The following is a 21,908-nucleotide window of genomic DNA, read 5'->3' as shown; positions in this document are numbered from 1 at the left end:
ATTAGTTTCAGGTGTACAATATAATGATTTGAAATTTATATATTTTGAGAAATGATCACCACAGTAAGTCTAGTTAGCATCCGTCACCATACATAGTTACAATTTTTTTTTTTGTGATGAGAACTTTTAAAAGATTTACTGTCTTAGCAACTTTGCAGTATGCAATATAGTTTTATTAACTATAGTCGCCATGCTGTACATTACATCCCCAGGACTTACTTATTTTATAGCTGGAAGTTTTTATTTTCATTTCCCTGATGATTAGTGATGTTAAGTATCTTTTCATTACCAGTTGACTATCCGTATGGAATCTCTGGAAAAATGTTTATTCTGATTCTCTGTCCATTTTTAAATCAGACTGGTTTTTTTCTTTTTTTCTTTTGCTATTAAGTTGTATGAGTTCTTACGAACCCCTTATAAGATATATGATTTGCAAATATATTCTCCCATCCTGTAGGTCGTCTTTTCATTTTGTTCATGGGTTCCTTTCTGTGCAGAAGTTTTTAGTTTGATGTAGTTCTGCTTGTTTATTTTTCCTTTTGTTGCCTTTCCTTTTGATGTCAAATCCAAAAAATCATCCCCAGGACCAATGACAAGGAGCTTACTGCCTATGTTTTCTTCTAGGAGTTTTGTGGTTTCAAGTTTTAAGTTTAAGTCTTTAATCCATTTTGAGTTAATTTTTTCTTATTTTACTCAGTGTTTATATACCTATATATTTACCACTCTTTTGCTTCTTTCCTTTGTGCATCTCTTTCTGGATATTGGATGTGTTCCCCTTTTCCTGCCGTGCTCAGAAAACACCTTCAGAGTTTCTTTCAGTGTGGCAAACTCTGCTTTTTGCTTGTCTTTTTTTTTTTTAATTTTATTTTATTTATTTATTTTGTATACAGCAGGTTCTTATTAGTTGTCTATTTTATACATGTTAGTGTATACATGTCAGTCCCAATCTCTCAGTTCATCTCACCCCACCCCCGTCACTTTCCCCACTTGGTGTCCATATGTTTGTTCTACATCTGTGTCTCTATTTCTGCCTTGCAAACTGGTTCATCTGTACCATTTTTCTAGATTCCACATATATACGTTAATATACGATATTTGTTTTTCTCTTTCTGACTTACTTCACTCTGTATGAGTCTCTAGATCCATCCACATCTCTACAAATGACCCAACTTCGTTCCTTTTTATGGCTGAGTAATAGTCCATTGTATATATGTACCACATCTTCTTTATCCATTTGTCTGTCAGTGGGCATTTAGGTTGCTTCCATGACCTGGCTATTGTAAATAGTGCTGCAATGAACATTGTGGTGCATGTGTCTTTTTGAATTATGGTTTTCTCTGGGTATATGCCCAGTAGTGGGATATCTGGGTCATATGGTAATTCTATTTTTAGTTTCTTAAGGAACTTCCATACTGTTCTCCATAGTGGCTGTATCAATTTACATTCCCATCAACAGTGCAAGAGGGTTCCCTTTTCTCCACACCCTCTCCAGGATTTGTTGTTTGTAGATTTTCTGATGATGCCCATGCTTATCTTTTTGCTTTTGTTTTGAAGGATATTTTCTCTGGTACAGACTTCACGATTTGCAGTTATTTTCTTTCTGCATTTTGAAAATACAAAACTGCTGCTTTCTGGCTCCTGCTGTTGCTGCTGAGAAGCCCATTTCAGTGTTGCTTCTTTGGTAACCTTTTAAGAATTTGTTTCCTTTTTGATATTTTGCAATTTTACTATGTTGAGTTGCAGATTTCTTTTTATTTATTCCATTTGGAATTGCTTAGACTTGTTGACTCCATGGATTGATGTCTTTTATCAGTTTGGTGAGTTCATAGCTATTAACTTTTCAGATAGTTTTTATTTTCTTCTTCTGGGACTCTAATTAAACATGGTAGACTGTTTTAGTGTATCTTCTATGTCTGTTACATTCTCATCTATATTTTCTATATTTTTGTCCCTCTTAACTGCATTTTGGTTAGTTTCTGTTGATATTTACCTGTCCGCCCTTTAGCTAGTTTTCTGAAGCTGTATGTAATATACTTTTAAACTCATCCATTGAGTTTCTATTTTTGGTTATTGTCTTCTCAGTTCTAGAATACCTGTGTGGTTCAAGTTTGTTTTCTCACTGTCTGCAGTACTGAGCTTTGTGTCAGTTTTTCAATCTGTAATTTATATCTTTGAACATGGTAAATGTTACTGTTTTAAAGTCTGTGTCTGATAAGTTCAGTATATGGAGTTCATTGAAATGTTTCTGTTGTTTCTTGTTTCTCTAGGTACTTATTTATGATGTTTTTGCATTTTACATGCCTGGTTATGTTTCCTTGTCTCTGGATGTTGTAGACTAAAAATATTTCTTGACATAATTTTATGTCTAGGTTATCTTCTCCCAGAAAGGATTCCGGTTACTTCTCTTTTGTCTTGAACCACTTGAATGGTATGAGGTTTCTTGAGTCATCCACATAACATTAAACTGGGCTACGGTGCTTGGGTGCAGTTATTTAGGGTCCTTTCCCAAAGTGTGCATGTAGCTTCTCAGAGTTACCACCCTCGATAGTTCCTGAACTCCACGCTCAAATCCTAGAACGGCAAAGCTGCTGGAAGTGCTGCTTAGCCTGTCATGTCTTTAGAATTGGCAAATACTTTCCAGAGCGAAAGTAGCCTCAGTATCATAGTTACTTCTCTGGGTTCCAGTTCTCACTTCAGTTTCACCTGATAACATATATTTTTAGTAATTTAGTCTGTCTAAGAAGGTGATTTTTATATTGCATCCAGCTTTTTTAGTTGTCTTCCTGTGAGAGTTGGTCCAAATTATCTAGTGTTCTTTTATTTTGAGTCTTTTTTGATGCCATATTTTAAAATCTTTATTACTCTGCAGATCACATAAATCCTAAAATATGATATGTGATTAATTTGGGTTGCTTTCTTCACACTATAAAAGTAAACTGTTAAGTAGCTAAAGTAATTTAAATTTTACTTTCTCTTTCATTGGTAGTCACATTAGAAATGAAAGATGAATAATCCACAAACAAAATGTGTAATCTTAAATGACGGGTTTCATAGAGAGTCAGGTAGAAAGAGCCATTAGTGATAGACAAGGGTCTGTATACCTTATACATCCTAGAGTGTTTTTCAGGATGTACACATTTTCTTTTTTTTTTTTCCTCCCAAATGTTTTTCGTCAATATTTATTTCTTCACTTTAAGCAAGCACTTAAAGTGAAGAGAATTAGTCAGTCAAACACAGTTGTTTTAAATTGTGGGAGAGTTTTGTTTAGTTTGAAATATAAAAGTTTAATTTGCTTTGCAATGTACCAGTTTTCAATGAAAGAATGAGTTTTTTGAGTTTGCACAATATGGAGGGTGCTGATTCTTGGAATGATGGCCTGCATGCTAGTTTGTATAGCAAACTCATGAATTAAATGAGTTTTTATTTAAACAGTTTTAACTTTTCTGTAAATACAATTTTTACATACTGTCTAGTGAGCATCAGTGTTTCTAGTAACTTATTTTTACCCAATTATTATATGTTTATTGTAGAAAAATGCCAAGGTGTGGGTTATTGTTTATAAGAATGCCCTTTCTTCTGACAACTGCAGATTTGGGGGGTTCCCACGACTGCCCTCGTGTTTGACAATTTGCTGGAAGGACTTGCAGAACTCATTGAAAGCTGTTATACTCTTGGGTATGGTTTATTATAATAAAAGGATACAGATTAAAATTGGCCAAGGGGGACTTCCCTGGTGGCGCAGTGGTTGAGAGTCCGCCTGCCGATGCAGGTGACACGGGTTCGTGCCCCGGTCTGGGAGGATCCCACATGCCACGGTGCGGCTGGGCCCGTGAGCCATGGCTGCTGAGCCTGCGTGTCTGGAGCCTGTGCTCTGCAATGGGGGAGGCCACAACAGTGAGGCCCGCGTACCGCAAATTGACCAAGGGGAGAGAAGCATGAGACAGAGTCCAGGAAGGTTCCAGGTGTGATGTCATTCTCTCTCTCTGAAGTCTTGAACAGCATTAACTCCTGGTGATGATGTATGACAACATGCAGAGTATTGCCTACCAGAGAAGCTCACTTGAGTCTTGGTGTCCAGAGTTTTATAGAGAAAATGTAGTTGACTGCCCATGTGACTGACCTTTAGTGTCTAGCCCTTCCAGAGGTAGAACAGATGCTGCATAGTGTGAAGCCCCCAAGATAATGCCCTTGTTTTGTAAAGTCCTCAGGTAAACAGAGGTGCCTAAGGAACTTCAGAGTCCTTAAATAAACAAAAACACTCTTCCTAGAGATCAGAATGAGGCCAATTCCTAACGTCTTTTGGCTGAGATTAATTCTTTTTTGTTTTAAATATTGGAGTATAGTTGATTAATAGTGTTGTGTTAGTTTCAGGTATACTGCAAAGTGATTCAGTATCAGTTCTTTTTCAAATACTTATCTCATTTAGGTTATTACAGAATACTGAGCAGAGTTCCCTGCCTCTGTGCAGTGGTCCTTGTTGGTTATCTTAAATATAGCAGTGTATACGTGTCAATCCCAAACTCCCAATCTACCCACCCTTTTTAATTCTTTACTAAAGATGAAAGAAAAGGAGATAACAAACAGCATCTTAGATCCCTTCAGGCATCCATTAACATTTTGGAATGTAGCTCTTTATATTTTTCTATGCATATTTTTGTTTCTTCCTTTTTTACAAAAATATGTTGTTACTATACCTATGTTTTATAACCTTTCTTATTTAACATTGTATTGCAAGCCTAATTATGAATGTTTAAAAGGGCAAGAATTTAACCTTATTTACCATATGGTATTTTCTTTAGGAGAAATAAATTATCTTTGACTCAGTAAACTTTTAAATTATAACACATAGAATCATGAGTTATAAACATATTTGCAATAATATTGGACAAGCCACTTTAATACTTAGTACTTTTTTTTAAAAAAATCTTATCCAAATAATATCTGCATATGCTATAAAAATACAAAAGTATTAAAAGACTTATAATGAAAAAACAGCATTTCCTTTCCTCACTGTTCTCTACTTCTATTCCCATTCTTCAGAGGGAAACAACTTTGAACTATCTTATCTTTCAGTTTTAATTTTTTTGGCTTTTGTATTTCTAAATAATAAGTTTCCCCAGTTTCTATAGCTGGTTTTTGATTTGATACTTTCATTTTTTAACTTTCTGATATGATAGGTAACGATTTAGCTTATTGTAATCTCACATCTATTTTCCATTTATCTCAATATGGTTTTATTTCTCTCTTGGTTACCTTTCTAAATCCTGAGTATATAGTTATACTCTTATTTTTCTTTTCAGCAAGTAAGATAGTATTTCTGGACTTAGCACTTTGTATGGTGAAGATATTAGTACCTCTATCCTTCTCTTTATCAACCTCCCTAATCTTTACTTTATACTATAATGTGAAGGCTTGTTAACATTTATATTTTCTTCTGTAACCATAATTTAGTCTTTTTATTTTGTTAGAGATTGATTTTCAATGTTAACTCAGAAATTAGTTATGATTTTTATTATGACCACGTGAATATTTTTTACTGTGCAGCCAAATAAGTATATATGATGATTATATTTTCAACATTGTATAGCTCTTTGCCTTTCCAGGAGTTTGTAATCATCTTTAGTTTTTCCTCTCCTTATCTAGCTGTCTTGTCTCTTTGAGTCCCAGATTCTTCAGGATAGTATAAAATTTCACAGTCTGTCTCTCATTTCTTTTTGCCACCAAATACCTCCTAGAACTTTCTGTCTCTTGCTTAATCGAGACTGTTTGTTCCTTAGATTTGTTGCACAATTGCTATCTTAGAACTTTTCTCACTCTAAGCCTGGCTCCACTGTTTCTTGAATTTTGTATCCTCTGTTTTGGTTCTTACTGGATAACATCATGTAATTGCATATGTAGGAGTTAATTTTCTTTGTCCTTGTCTGTGTGAAAATGTTATAACCTATACTTGTCTGTTGATTTGACTGAGTATGGAATTCATTTTCCTTCAGTACTTAAGTGGCTTTGCCTTTTTATTTTTCTTCTTCTAGAATCTGGTATTGCCAATGAGAAGTCTCCTAATATGATTCTCATTCTTTTGTAGATGGAACTCTCTCAGAGAGCTTTCTAGGATATGTTTATCTTTGTTGTGAAATTTCACCTAGATGTGAGTACTTACTTTTTTACTTGTTCATTGTACTGGACTCTCACCGACCTCTTTCTATTTGAAGATATGTTTCATATAGCTTTGGAATATTTTCTTGTATTATTTCATTGTCTATTCTCTATTTTTCTCTTTTTTTTACCCCCTAGAACTGTGAATTGGATGTTGGATTGTCTGGATTGATCATCTGTGTCACATTTGCTTTCATATTTTCTTTATGTCTCTTTCCTTTACCTTTTTTTGTAAAGGTTTTTGGGTTTGTCTCCACCTCTGCAAAAAAAAAAAAAAAAAGACATTTTGGAAGATGCATTTTCAAATGCTTTTTATTTTCTCATTTCTTTTTTCATAGCATTCTGTTCTGATTTTATGAACTTTATTACATCTCTTGAAGATAAAAATTTGTACATGTTTAAATCCTTTTAAATTTTTAAACATTAAGGTGTAGAAATGTTTAAAGTACAGTACAAAGAATTTTTTCCTGACTTATGCCTTTCTCCTGAATATTTTAGTATTTTCTACAAATCAGGATCTTCTCCTACTTAATCACAATTCAGTTATAAAATTTAAGAAGTTAACATTTATTTATAGTTTCTTACTTCATTCAGTGGGGTATATTCTATTACAGTCATTATTTACTTTGATGCTCAGATTGTCCTGACTTGGTGAGTAGGAGCCATTCTGATATCACTTCTCTGTGTCCTTTGGCATCACCTTATCTTTTTTTTTTTTTGCGGTACGTGGGCCTCTCACTGTTGTGGCCTCTCCCGTTGCAGAGCACAGGCTCCGGACGCGCAGGCTCAGCGGCCATGGCTCACGGGCCAAGCTGCTCCGCGGCATGTGGGATCTTCCTGGACCGGGGCACGAACCCGCGTCCCCTGCATCGGCAGGCGGACTCTCAACCGCTGCGCCACCAGGGAAGCCCACACCTTATCTTTTTTTGAGAACTTCTTTGCTTTCTGCCACAACACCATGTTTCAGGCTTATTTTGTACTTTTCCTGCCTTAGCCCTGGAATTGCCTATCTTCCCAAGGATTCCTGGTTCCTTTCAGTAGAAAATGGTTTTTAGAAGATCTCGGCATTAGGTTTGCTCATTGCCATTGGAATGCTGCGGTTTCAGGCCCTTTCAGTGGACAGAGCTTGTGTGTGTGGGGTGTGTGTGTGGTGTGTGTGTGTGTTTTATATATATGTGAATGTCTATGTATTGAAAACCATGAGTTCATGATGATACTTCTCATTCCCATTTAATATCACAGGATCAAATGAAGGCTTTTCCCTTTATATTTGTAACTCCCTTTCATAGAGAAACTTGGCTTCCATTATTCTTAATATATTTACTTATTTGATTAATTCCCCTGGATGTAATCAGTCTTCCATCTCTGCTGTCACCCCACCCTTATATGGACACTCTTTTCTTCTGTGTGGGCTGTTAGTCCCCACTCTAGGTTGCCTCCACCCTCCCACATCTCAGCATGGAAGTCTGGCCCTACCCCCAACACCATTTGGCCTCTGATATTTCTCATTAAGCTGCCCATCAGCTTGGATGCCCTCACCACTGTGATTGGGTGCTGGCACACCATATCATGTTGCCTCTGCATGAATGCCTTCCTCACCCTACCTTAGAGTTCTGATAGACTGCACCAGGGGAGCCTCCATAGATGGACACCCTTCTCACCCTACTTTGGCTCTGATAGCATCGCTACCACCCCTCCCCCAGCTTTGGATACCTTCTTTGCTCTTTTTGGCCCCTGTCTTCTCACACCTTCTCAGACTCCTTCCCAACCTTGGCCTCCTCTCCCTGCACTATGCTTTTCTACACCTAATAACTTTAAGACTGAATAATTCTGGAAGGGGAGCAGTGGGTGTATATTTCATCCAGGAGTAATTTTTCAATTTATCATGGTCTTTCATGATTAACTATTGTGTACTATTCATATTTATGAATAAACAATAAATAAAAAGCCAATTGGGAACTCTGTTTAAGTGGGTAGGACTTAAGTTTTATTTTAGAATTAGTAGGTTGGGAGCTGCCCATTGCTCTGGAGACCTCTAAATTCTGGAAATCAGTAGTCATTTTTCTAAGAAACCATCACTCATCCATAGTAGCTATACTAGTTTCCCCAAACTGTTCTGTGTGTGTGTGTATGTGTGTCTGAAGTGAACCCTTTAGTTTTTTACCTTCGAAAAAAATACCTGCCTATATAGCATTATTGTCTCAGAGTTATTGTGGTTGATAATGGTTGTCAGCTCTTCCATACAGATATTTATTTCCCTGTTTTCAGTTCTACATTTCCTATGAGCACTCCTTTTCTGAATTTCTAGCCTTTCTGGGGTTCTGGAGAGCAGTTTGATGTCTCAGTTATAGTTTCCTTAAGTTCTCTGGGCTTCTGGCTTTATCAGTTATGGATCCATTTTCACAAATTTAAAAAATTTCTCACTAGTTCCCTTCTCAGGTTGGGATGTTTTCAGCTGCAAATACAATCCCATCTAGAATTTATTTAAAAGTTAAGAAAAAACTACTTCTATAACAAGAAATCTAAAGGTATTGGAGATATAGGGTTGGTTAACTTAGCAGTTTAATGAATCTAGCAAAGATCCAGTCCATTTTCATCTTTCTTCTCTTCTAATCAGATCTGCTGTTTTTCTTGTCTCAACTAGTTGTAGCAGTTTTGTCCATTACATTCTCACTGAAGAACATCCAGAGTCTGCAGGAGTACATTCCTTCCTTGTGTTTTGTTTATAAGGTCAAATGAAACCTTCGCAGAACCCCTGCTTACATTGTATTGGTCAGTCGCTCCATCACATGTGTATTTGAAAACCAATCTGTGTGTGTGTGTGTGAGAGAGAGAGGGAGAGGGAGAGGGAATATGAATGGAATTAACTATAAATCAACTATCTTTAGACCTTTGCCTCTTTGACCAGCAGCGTTAGGTATCCTGGGACCTACTTAGTCAGTCTGCATTTAAGCAAGATTCCCAAGTCAACAGGATGACTTGATTGTACATTAGTGTTTGAGAAGTGCTGGTCTAGAATAGTTAAGATTTAACCCCCTAGGACTGAGAGAGAAGCCTCATTTGTAAAAGTACAGGGTCTCCATATACCTGAACAAAATCAAGGTTCAGTGAGAAAGGACGAAGGAAGAGGAGTCAGTGTGGGAATGGCTGTTGGTTTGGCAGCCAGCAGTGTCTGCCCATACTCCCTTTCCTTTTTTTTGGTTGTAGTGTGTGTGTGTGTGTGTGTGAGTGTTCTTTTTTCTTATCATTTTTATAGGAGGAAGAAAAGATGAATGGAGGTATGGCTTGTGAAAATGTTAATGCTATGTGTATATGATGTCCTATTATAACCTAAAATCTTATACTTAAAAGAGGTGAAATGGATCCTTAAGAGTCTTCATTTCAGCGTGTATTCATTTTCTACTGTTCTGTGAAAAATATTGCCACAAACTTAGCAACTTAAAACAATATACATTTATTATCTCACAGTTTCTGTGATTCACCAGTCTGGGCATGGCTGAGTCCTTCACAAGGCTGCAGTCAGTGTATTGATCAGGGCTGGGTTCTCAACTGGGGAAGGATCTGCTTCCAAGCTCGCGTGGTTGTTGGCATCATTCAGTTCCCTGTGGGCTGTTGGACTGAGGGCCTCAGTTTTTTGCTGGCTGTCAGCCAGAGGCCTCCTCAGTTGCTTGCATGCAGTCCTCTCCATAGGCCAGCTCAATAAAGCATCTTGCATCTTCAGAGCCAGCAAGTGACAGAGGTTCCTAGCAAGGTGGACGTTACAATCTTATGTAATCACATACAAATCCATCCTCTTTGTCATATTCTGTTGGTTAGAAGTCAGTCATAGGTCATATTCACACTGAAGGAGAGAGAATTACATAAGGACATGAATATCAAGAGATGGGGATTATGGGAACCACTTTAGAGTGTGTCACAAAGGATCTCTAGCTGACTGGAAAAATAAGTGACGATGTAAATTGCACGTTGTGTAGAGGTTCCTGCTTAAAACTGGTACTGTGCATTATACTCAGGCAATCAAGAAATTTGCTGATGTAGCCAAATATTTAAAACAGAGGTAAGCTTTGATGGTACCTTTGTAATATTAATTATCATTGCTAAACAGTTTCCTTAGTTTTAAGTTTATTAACATGGTTAATAGTATTTCATGAATTAAGCTTTAGATGTTTATTTCTTTTTTTTTTTTAGTTGACTATATTGTGGAGTATGACTATGATGCTGTACATGATGATGAGTTAACTATTCGAGTTGGGGAAATCATCAGGAACGTGAGAAAACTACAGGAGGAAGGATGGCTAGAAGGAGAACTAAATGGGAGAAGAGGAATGTTTCCTGATAATTTTGTTAAGGTAAGCATTCTCAGTTAAATTCCTAGCTGTTGCTTCACAGGATTCAATCATTCATTCATTCATTCATTTATCTATCTATTTAATTATTTATGGCTGTGTTGGGTCGTTGGGTCTTCGTTGCTGTGCACGGGCTTTCTCTAGTTGCGGCGAGCAGGGGCTACTCTTCATTGCGGTGCGCGGGCTTCTCATTGTGGTGGCTTCTCTTGTTGCAGAGCACGGGCTCTAGGCGCAGGGACTTCAGTAGTTGCAGCATGCGGGCTCAGTAGTTGTGGCTTGCAGGCTGTAGAGCACAGGCTCAGTAGTTGTGGTGCACGGGTTTAGTTATTCTGTGGCATGTGGGATCTGCCTGGACCAGGGCTCGAACCTGTGTCCCCCGCATTGGCAGGCAGATTCTTAACCACTGTGCCACTAGGGAAGCCCAATGTTTGAGCTTTGAAGCAGCTTTTTTATGAGCTTCATACTGATTTTGGAGATACTACAGGTTATTATATGATCTGTTATTGTTACAGTGTTTTTACTTTAGTGCTTTAAAAAATAAGTGAGTATGTTTACAGAAGATGTCTCAGGTGCTGGTAAGTGAATTGCTGTTCCTTATATTTTTAAATTTAAAGTGGAATTTTGGTCCCTTTTGAAGAGTTCTCAGAGCTTGATAATGTGTTTCAGGCTTTTTTTTTTTTTTTTTTTTTTGCGGTAAGCGGGCCTCTCACTGTTGTGGCCTCTCCCGCTGTGGAGCACAGGCTCCGGACGCGCAGGTTCAGCAGCCATGGCTTACGGGCCCAGCCGCTCCGCGGCATGTGGGATCTTCCCAGACCGGGGCACGAACCTGTGTCTCCTGCATCGGCAGGCGGACTCTCAACCACTGCGCCACCAGGGAAGCCCCTAGAAAATGTTTTAAACTGAATTATTTGTACCCCCTCCTCCCTTTACATCCTGTTTTTCATACCACAAATTTAAATTCGAGGCATTATTATATACATCATGTTAATGTTTACCTTGGACTTACCTGGAAAGTTAAATTTTAATTTTTGCCCTTAAAGAGTTAATAAATTTCTTTCTGCTAAGATATTTTAAGTTGTAGAAATAATTTAAACCAGGAAAGCTTGAGTGTCAGAAGCTAGACTTCTGGGATATCTCCTGGTTTTGCTTTGTGGATCAGTACTCATTACCTGCTTGTCAGTGTCATCTGTGACCTCAAGGAGTCCAGCAGCTTTGAGAGAAGGGTCTCCATGTAGGCCTGATGTCTTTTGAGTCATAGGTACTCTAGCCCTCATTCCCTGCAGTTCTTATCCTTTCATCCTAGGGCTGAAAGCTCAAATAACATTCTTGAATTACCAAAACTAGTATAAAAAGTATGACCATCATAAACTTTGGGGGCATTTTCAGTCCACTTCAGTAAGTGTTGTGTGTCTGAAAGAATATGGTTAAGAGAAGGGCTCTTTATTTAGTGTTTTTCCCACTCTACTTCACTTGGCTCTCATTAACATTCTTGTGACAGAAAAAGGAAAGGAGTAGGATGCCATTGACAATGAATGTGCATAACTGCCCCCCTCCTTTCCTATTTTTGCCTTTTCCAAATTGGGGAGGGGCTGCTGAAATAGGGAGGCCCTTTGTTAAAATTAGAGAGACAACAATTATGTGGAGAATAGCATATTTGAGGGAGAGAATAAGTTGAGAAACTTGCAAAATAGCCCTGGTATATTATATCTGTCATTGTTTTCTTTGCAAATTTTGATATGTTGGCACTCAGAAGGTACATATTGATTTCATATTATGGAGATTTTCTCCTGCTGGTCATTTTTCTTTAGACTTAAGCGTTTTTTGTGGATATCTATTTAATTTAATTGTAATGAAAACGAAAATCTAATGACTCAAGGTAGTTCCTCTGGATCATACCTTATATACTATCACTTATATTCCGAAAAACAAAATGAAAATTTTGGGAATGAGGTAAACCACTTTGTTATGTTGGAAACCTAATTTTTCAATTGTGGGTCCAGTATTGACTCAGTCAAAGCTAAAACAGTGGACATGTATCATATAAATATTTAATCCTGCTTATTTTTCTTTTCTTTAGTAATATCACTCTTCCATATCTTCTGATTTATGCTTCTGTAAAGTGGAAGCACTAGTTTTATATAACACTTCTGGAAATCCTGAATATTAAATTAAAAATAAGTGTAGTCCCCCCCACCCATCCATGGTTTTGCTTTCCGAAGCCTCAGTTACCCACAGTCAACTATGGCCCAAAAATATTAAAACAGAAAATTCCAGAAATAAACAATTCATAAGTTTTAAATTGCGTGCCTTTCTGCCTAGGATGTGAATCATCCCTTTGTCCAGCATATCCTACCCATCACTTAGTAGTAGCCCTCTTGATTATCAGATCAACTGTCACAGTATTGCAGTGCTTACATTCAGGTAACCCTTATTTTACTTAATAATGGCCCCAAAGCTTAAGAGTAGTGATGCTGACCTTTCAGATATGTGAACGGAAGCCGTAAAGTGCTTCCTTTAAGTGAAAAGATGAAAGTTTAATAAGGAAAGAAAAAAAAATCATGTGCTGAGGTTGCTAAGATCTGTGGTAAGAATGAATCTTCTGTCTGTGAAATTGTGAACAAGAAAAAAGGAATTCATACTAGTTTTGCTGTCTCACCTCAAACTGGAAAAGTTATGGTCACGGTGTGTGATAGATGCTTAGTTAAGATGGAAAAGGCATTATATTTGTAAGATTTTTCGAAAGAGGGACAGAAATGACATTCACATAACTTTTATTAGAGTATATTGTTATAATTGTTCTATTTTATTATCAGTTGTTAATCTCTTACTGTGTCTAATTTATAAATTAAACTTTATCTTAGGTATGTATATATAGGAAAAACCACAGTATGTGTAAGACTCAGTACTGTCTGCATTTCCAGGCATCCACTGGGGGTCTTGGGACCCTGTGGATAAGGAGGGACTACTGTATTCCTCAGATTTTAATTAGCATAAGCAGGACTGTAACTCTGTTTAGGGATTTGGTGATTAAGATATCTGTCTATTCCATTTGAGAAGTAAAAGGAAGCTCTTGCCATCTAATCTGGTTTTTATTATTCTTTGTGACCTTTGCTTCTAATTGCTTTCTATTTTCAGATCATGGTCATGTACTGGCCATGATCAAATAACCAAATTGTAAAGCAGATACATTACAACATGAAGGAGTGGTTTTTGAATCTTATTGATTAACCTTTTATCTGTTTTTGGTTAGTGTAATCAGAATTAAGTATATTTGATTACCTTAGTAGATGGAGAGTAACTATATCTTCTCCAACCTTTTTAAAGCTACCCCTCATTTGCTTATATTTTTTGTCTTTTCCTTTAATTTGCTACTTCATACTCCTTATCCTACTTTCTTATCCTTATGAAACCAAGCAAATCAATATAGTACATTCTTATCTATATGGAGATTATCCACAATGTATTTTTTTCTTGGCCAATTTTGTATTGACATTACCTGTTGTGGAGGAGGCTTCCCTCATTTGTAGAATGAGATTTCGTTTTTTTGAGTTTGCTTTCTCAATACATGATACTTTCTCAAGTGAAGAAACCTCTTTTACTGCATCTCCTGGAGTCATTTTCAAAGTCAGTAAAGGAAGCAAAGTTTGTAGGAAAGAGATACTATAATGTTAATATGTATTTTATTTACTGGCTGACTAGGTAAAAGGAAACAAAGGGCAAAGAAGGAAGAAACACTGGAAGCCTTAGTAACACTTCATAGGTACTCAATATAATTGCTATTTAAGATGATAGCCAAAGAGTAATTTGGAGATACTATGTGTCCAGGAACGAGGGAAGAGAATAGGTTGATGAGACACAGAGAGAGAGAGAGAGAGAGAGAGAGAGAGAGAGTTCGTGTGTGTGTGTGTGTGTGTGTGTGTGTGTGTGTGTGTGTGTGTGTATCTGGTGGTAGTAGTTTGGAGCAAGGAGAGGTTCCAGAGGCGGAGGGGGTGGAGCCTAAAGCAGGCTTTACCCTATTTGTAATTTTGCTTAGAGCTGAAAGTCGCTTGATACTTTTGATAACATCGTAGTTGGCACTATGTATTTGGAAGGCTGTAAACCTGAGTTTTCCCTATTCAGTGTAGACTGTATATATTTTAATTTTGTTTTCCTTCCCCTTTTGTGTTTTTTGTCCTCAGAAGATTTATTATACCTAATATTCATGGATTTGATTATGTCTCAGTGAATATTGAAGGTCCTCAAAATGTTTCTAGATCTTGAGCAATATGTTGTAAATTAATATTTTTAGAAGCGGGAGACATTGTCATTGTATTAATATATCATACTTGTTTATGTGGTTAATTTTTATTAAAAGATAACACAAATATCTAGTTATTTAGCTAGCCAACAGGATAGAACCAAGATTTATACCCAGGTCATCTTGTCTCTTGAACCTGTCTGCTGTCTCACATTTGGTCAGATTGGAATTCTTTTCCTAGAGGAATAAGATTTGAATATCAAGCCAAGTTCTTGGTCTCCTGTACCAATAGCTTTCAGCTTTTTTAGTTTTTATTTAATCTTTTTAAAATGTAGGTAGCCCAGTAGTGGGATTGCTGGGCTGTATGGTAGTTCTATTTTTAGTTTTCTAAGGAACCTCCATACTGTTCTCCATGGTGGCTGTATCACTTTACATTCCCACCAACAGTGAAAGAGGGCATATACCCTGAGAAAACCATAATTCAAAAAGAGTCAAGTATCACAATGTTCCTTGCAGCTCTATTTACAATAGCCAGGACATGGAAGCAACCTAAGTGTCCATTGACAGATGAATGGATAAAGAAGATGTGGCACATATATACAATGGAATATTACTCAGCCATAAAAAGAAATGGAATTGAGTCATTTGTAGTGAGGTGGATGGACCTAGAGTCTGTCATCAGAGTGAAGTAAGTCAGAAAGAGAGAAACAAATACTGTATGCTAACACATATATATAGAATCTAAAAAAAAAAAAGTTTCTGAAGAACCTAGGGGCAGGACAGGAATAAAGACGCAGAGACATAGAGAATGGACTTGAGGACACGGGGAGGGGGAAGGGTAAACTAGGACGAAGTGAGAGAGTGGCATGGACATATATATACTACCAAATGTAAAACAGATAGCTAGTGGAAAACAGCCACATAGCACAGGGAGATCAGCTCCGTGCTTTGTGACCACCTAGAGGGTTGGGATAGGGAGTGTGGGAGACACAAGAGGGAAGGGATTTGGGGATATATGTGTACATATAGCTGATTCACTTTGCTGTACGGCAGAAACTAACACAACATTGTAAAGCAATTATACTCCAACAAAGATGTTAAAAATAAATAAATAAATAAATAAAATGTAAGTGGCTCATGAGATGTTCAGGAGAATCCAAAATGAATACTCCTTGGCATGTTGAGGTTGTAACTACCAGTTTTTACATAGATTTCATATTTTCATTAGATTGAAAAATATTTAGTGCAGTCTGAAAACCGTGAGGTTTTCATATGGTGTGTCATGTATTAATAGCAAATTGAAGTGTTTTTCCTTAAGTACATTACCAATAAAAATGAAGCAGTCACTATAGTGTGAAATGTTTTGTGTGTCTTCTATGATTTGTACTTTAATAATTTTCAGAATTTTTCACCAACAGTTTTCCCAAAATGGAAAACTTTTTTTCTGTTTGCAAAATGATATGCCTTGTTAAAAAACACAAACAAAGCAAGCATCAAACACTTCTGAACAGTATAAAGAAGTCAAAGTAATCTGAAATCCTACCAGCTAGAGAGTAACAACTAGTTAACATTGCAGTAGACATAAACACCTGGAGATACAGATTCTTTGTTAACTTTATATGTGAAAAATACCTCCTGGTTAGTGATTTGCTTTATTTTCCATGGTTACTTTTAATGAACAGAAACTGTTAATTTTAATATCAAATGTGTGAAGTAGGAATCCAGTTTCACTCCCTACTCCCTAAATGTGGAGCATTATAAGCACCGTGTGTTTTAAGATTCAGTTTTTTCCCCTCACTTTTTGCCTGTTGTAAATCAAGTTTGTCTGTTTATGGACTCTTTATTTTGTTTCATTATCAGTATGTCTGTTTATATGCCAGTACACACTAATTTATAGTATCATACAGTTTTTCTTTATATCTTGGTTAAAAAAAAAGTCCCCTCACTTTCTTTTCACTGAAGTATTTTGGGTGTTCTTGGTCTTTTGTTCTTCTCTACAAATTTAGAACCAGTTTATTTAATTGCTCTCCCAAATCTGTGATATATTTATTCAGTTGCATTGCATCATTGCATCAGTTTTAAGGGAAAATGCTATCTTTATGATAATGAGTTTTCAGTCACTGAACATGGCATGACTTCTCTTTCATATGTCTTCTTTTATGTCTTCCAATAAAACTTCATACTTCTTTTCATGAAGATTCACCTATCTTCTGTTAGACCTATGACTTAGGGTTTATCAAACTACAGCCCATGGGCCAAATCTAAACACCACCTGTTTTTATAGTGTCCATGAGCTGAGAATGCTAGCTAGGAATTATACAAATAGTTGGAAAAATTCGAGTGAAGAACAGTATTTAATGACATGTGAAAAATTATATGAAATTGAAATTTTAGTGTTCATAAATAAAATTTTGTTGGAGCATAGCTCTGTTCATTCATTTAAGTATATGACTGCTTTTGCACTACAAATGGCAGAGTTCATTGTTGCAACAGAGATTGTATGGCTTCCAGATCCTAAAATATTTTACTAACTAGCCCATTATAGAAAAAGTTTGCCCAGTTCCCTGACTTAGAATTATTGTTTGTCCTATTGTTTGTTTATGATTGCAGGGTTTCTTTGTGTGTTGGGATAGAGGTGGTGTTTCAGCCTCACTTTGTTTACCTCTATCTCTAGTTCTGATAAGACTTAAACTCCTAATAAGTCATTGTTACCAAAGTGTGTTATATTCTTTAGATATGTGTGGGCAGAGAAAAAGGTTGAAAAACTGTTGATATTATGTTTTATAATAATAATCACTATACCTGGTTTTGGTATTTTACATTTGAGAATTTAATAAAATACAACTTAATTTGCCTATTTGCTGATTTCCCCTTTTGTAGGAAATTAAGAGAGAGACAGAATCCAAGGATGACAATTTGCCCATCAAACGGGAAAGGCAAGGGAATGTAGCAAGTCTTGTACAACGAATAAGCACCTATGGACTTCTAGCCGGAGGAATTCAGCCACATCCACAAACCAAAAACATTAAGAAGAGTATGTAAATAATTTTTTTCCTGTTTATTTAAATCAAAATAGAATGTTGTTTTATAACAGTCCATAAGTTATAGTAAGAAAAATTAGCTCAACCTTTTGTAACAGAATACAAAAACTTCTTGCTTATTCTCATGTTACTACTTATTGGCCCATGTATTCAGTCTTCATCTGGTAATCCAGCATGAGCTGCTGACAGCCGTCTGTAGGGATTGTAAATTAAGATACAAGGCATTGTTTTCTTATTAGTCTTACACACTCTATTAAATAGTTAACACTTCGCCTTAAATTTACTTTAATATCATTTATTTAATGGGATGCTAAAATGTCTGCTCATCCTTAAGCAGTATAGATGTAAGCATTTGATAAAACGTTTTCTTTAGTGGTTAGCCATCTGAACATGTACATTCAGTTTTCCAAGGTGGCTGGCCCAGCAGAGTGCTTTTTAAGTATTCAGTGTAAATATGTTAAGAGAACAGTTTAGCATAGAGAGAGAGCACCATGTTTAAAATTGGACGTGAATTTGAGTCTGTCTTACAACCTTAGATCACTTAAACTCTTGAGTTTTATTTTACTGCTGGTGAGAAAGTTGTAAGAAAAAATGACTGGTAATATTGCTGTTCTCAAAAACTTAGTCTTGGAAAGACTGTTACTCGAAAAAGCATTAAACATATACAAAGAAGTACTACATTTATGGGAGCAGATAGTGTTTTAACATAGTAAACCTGAAGCCCCTTGAGAGACTGAATACTGATTACTATGTTCAATTTGATTTAATAAGTTATAAATGAGTATTTAACCACATTTATCTTCGATCAGTGTCTTTGATGTTGTGGTCCCTTGTGCTTGATGTTGGTACTAAAATGCCTTATGTGCCACGTAGTCTATAATATAAAGAAATTTTGTTTACATACCTTTCACAAATGTAAGACTATTTATGATTTTTATATTGTCCTCATATCTCAACCTGTTACTTTCTATGCTACTGTCTATGAATTTGGGGAAACGTCCACTTTCTGGGTTATATCACCCTTTGATTATTTTCATAAAATGAAAACAGATTTTCATAAAAAACAGGTTTCATGACACTGAGACTGACCAATAAAGGGTTATAGGTGTTCTTTGTTTCCCAGTAAATGCAATGTACAAACAATATTTAGATATTACCCATACTGCTGTCAGCGTACTGCCTGAGGGTGGGCAGTTTACTAGTTCTAGTTGTCCTTGACTCTTTAACTCTGTTTGGGGATTGGGGGATAGATAACAGTATTTCCATATCCTACAGGTGAATCTCTATATAGAATTTCTATGCACAAGGAGAATTTTAGACCCACAAAAGGGTTATTTGTGACCTCTGTTGTAAAACTTATTTACTACTTTCTTTAGCTTTACTGAGCTATAAAGGGACAAATTTCATCTTAAGTAGAGGCTGGACAAAGGACATCAAGGTTATTTTGTCTCCTAATGGGAAAGGACTCTAAATTTTACCTTCCTTGAGAACCCTGGTCATAATTCATTTTCCTGTAAGGAGGAGAAACCATTATATAGTTGGTGCCAGGAGGCTTAGGCTTTTTCCTAAGGATCCTCCATAATTTGTTTTTAAGTACATGTGCTGCAAAGACTGAATTGGTCATTTGGTGCTAGCTAACATTTAAAACAGGATGCAGGTTGTTTTTGCTTTCAGATTACTTTTCCAGGAAAAGCAGCTAATGTTTTTTTTTTCTTTATCAGATTTTTTTTTTTTGTTACTGTTAGTTTGAATCATATCCTTAATTTATGGAATAGATCAGTTATTCAAAAGCCGTTCATTGTAATGTTAAATAGTAGTATATACCCTTTTAATCAATACCATTAATATTAAAAAAAAAAATTTTAAAGGTTGGTAATGATAAAGCCTGCATTGTGAAGGTTCATTTCAAATCTTTGTGTGCCAAGACAGGTGAATCTGCATGTGTGTTGAATTTTGTCTAAGCAACTAAAAGGAGAAGTTCAAATAGATAGTATGATATCTGGAGACTGGAATTGTTAGCTATTTTTCTCTAGTCTCCAAAGCCAAAAAGTGTTGGCCTTTTTGCAAAGTCTAGTCACAAAACCATTGAAACTTTTGCTATTGCGTGTAAGTTAAGCATGATATCCTCTTTAGTAAGACAGGTATTTTCTAGAGTGAGCACAGAAAATTTTCCAGGATAAAGTTGATTGCAATAAGTTGCTAAAGTTACAGAAAAGAACCAATTTACACTTCTCATAGCAAAAACATGTACAAATGACATTACTGCTGAGACCCTTGTAAAATCAGGCACAAAGATAATGGTGTAGTTTACTTGCACTAAATAAATGACATCTTTCAGCATCACAATTCTATATAACATACAGTGTGGAATATTAGTAGATATTTCACTTTACATTTGGAAAAAAATTGATGCCAGATATGAATCTACTTAAGGCATGTTTGAGGGAAGACATCAGTGCTTGTAACTTTGTATTCCTTACTAGTGGGAACTCATGCTACAAAAGTGATTTTTCACCTAGTTAATAATTATTTGAATGTAGAAGATACATTTAGATTGATACTGATAGATCACTAGTAGTTATACAGAAAGAAATGATACATGAAAAATTAGTTGACTAAAATGCTAATCTGCACAGTGTCTCATTCTCAGAGAACAATTGGTAGCATGCCTCCCAATTCTGAGTCATTTTTGAAGAAGATAATTAAAGTTCTGAATATCATCAAAATATGGTCACTGACTATACATCTTTACAGCATACATTACAAAAAGGGGGGGCATATTATTTCAGGCTCTGCTCTTTGACATTAAAATATTCTGACTTATAAGGGGAAATGACTCACTCAAATGACTCCTCCCCAGCTGTGGCCTCTCAAATAAATGAATGGGGTAGGGTGTTTTGATTTTGTATTTTATTTTGAAAAACTTAAAATCTTACAGAAAAGTTGAAATAATAATTGTACAGTAAACATGGTATATTCTTCACCTAAGCTTGCTGTTAACATTTCGTTATATTGGCTTTATCTCTATATACATGTATAAATACATTTTTAAACTAAATCAGTTGAAAGTATGTTGTAGACATGATACTTCATCCCTAAGCACATGAGTTTTTTTTTATTCGTGACTGTATGATCATGTTTTCTAAGACTTTGATTATCTTAAGTGGTATATCTCAGCAGTATAGCTAGAATCTTGAATAGCTTGAATTTTTCACTTAATGGCCTAAGTAATATGATTATTTTATTGCTGAGGATAAGAAAAAAATATTAAAGAAGATTCAGCCATGTAACAAATGGCTCAGTCTTAATGTTTCTTAACTCTTGATGATTATCTTTGCTTACTGGAGAACAAAATTGATTAAAAAATATTTTTTTATATTAGAAAATTTTAAATGCTATAATAAAATCTGAAGATATACTTTCCAGAACCAAATGAAACCAAAAATGGATCAGAAATCTTTTTGTTGCTATCTCTGAAATTTTAGCATTCAACCTCCCAGCTTCTGAGTGTGGTATGCTTTTTATTTTAGCATTTGCTGGAAAAATTAAAACAATATTCTTCAATAAGAAATAGTTCCACAGTTTAAGAACTCTGTTTGATCTGAATATTTAGATCTATTTTTTAGAACCATGAAATACTTGCCATTTTTGATGACCTACATTTGAAAATACAGGATTTTCTGTTTTAGTAGAAACAGCAAGGAAGGTCACTTTAGTGTGTAATTTCACACAATTTGGTTTTGTTTTTCAAAAAATATAAAATATTTCTAAAAGGTTTTTCTGAAGTTATTTGACATTTACATGTTGAATACCATAATACCTGTGGGTATGAAGACCATAAGAGCAATGTTAGTGTGGACAGTCAAATCTGCCAAATAAAGCTGGGTGTGGATAATGATTCAAAACTCACAGTTTAACAGAGGAAAACATCAAGTTACTGTACTACAGGGGTGATAGTAATGATTATATCTCATAGGGTTTTAGAGGTATTAACACGTTAAGTAAATATTATAAGAAGTGCTCGATAAATGTTTGTAATTATTATTACAGTGTTTTATACTATTAAGAACCATACTAGAGATATATATAATGTGCAGTTAAGATTCAAATGAAAGGGCAGTTCTATACTGG

At 35.8% G+C, this 21,908-nt stretch overlaps 1 protein-coding gene across 2 annotated transcripts in view; it reads left to right on the top strand.

The window, feature by feature from the left end:
- Nucleotides 1–21,908, top strand: part of CD2AP (CD2 associated protein) — a 103,750-nt gene that overhangs the window by 21,939 nt on the left and 59,903 nt on the right. For both annotated transcript variants that reach the window (XM_082663959.1, XM_082663958.1), the window contains exons 2-3: nucleotides 10,342–10,502; nucleotides 17,617–17,770. In XM_082663959.1, the coding sequence (XP_082520085.1) occupies nucleotides 10,342–10,502; nucleotides 17,617–17,770 (315 nt within the window). The remainder of the gene's footprint in view (nucleotides 1–10,341; nucleotides 10,503–17,616; nucleotides 17,771–21,908) is intronic.

The sequence above is a fragment of the Grampus griseus genome (assembly GCF_964374135.1).
Source record: "Grampus griseus genome assembly, chromosome: 10".
Classification (NCBI taxonomy): domain Eukaryota; kingdom Metazoa; phylum Chordata; class Mammalia; order Artiodactyla; family Delphinidae; genus Grampus; species Grampus griseus.
This window is presented reverse-complemented; position numbering and strand designations above follow the sequence as displayed.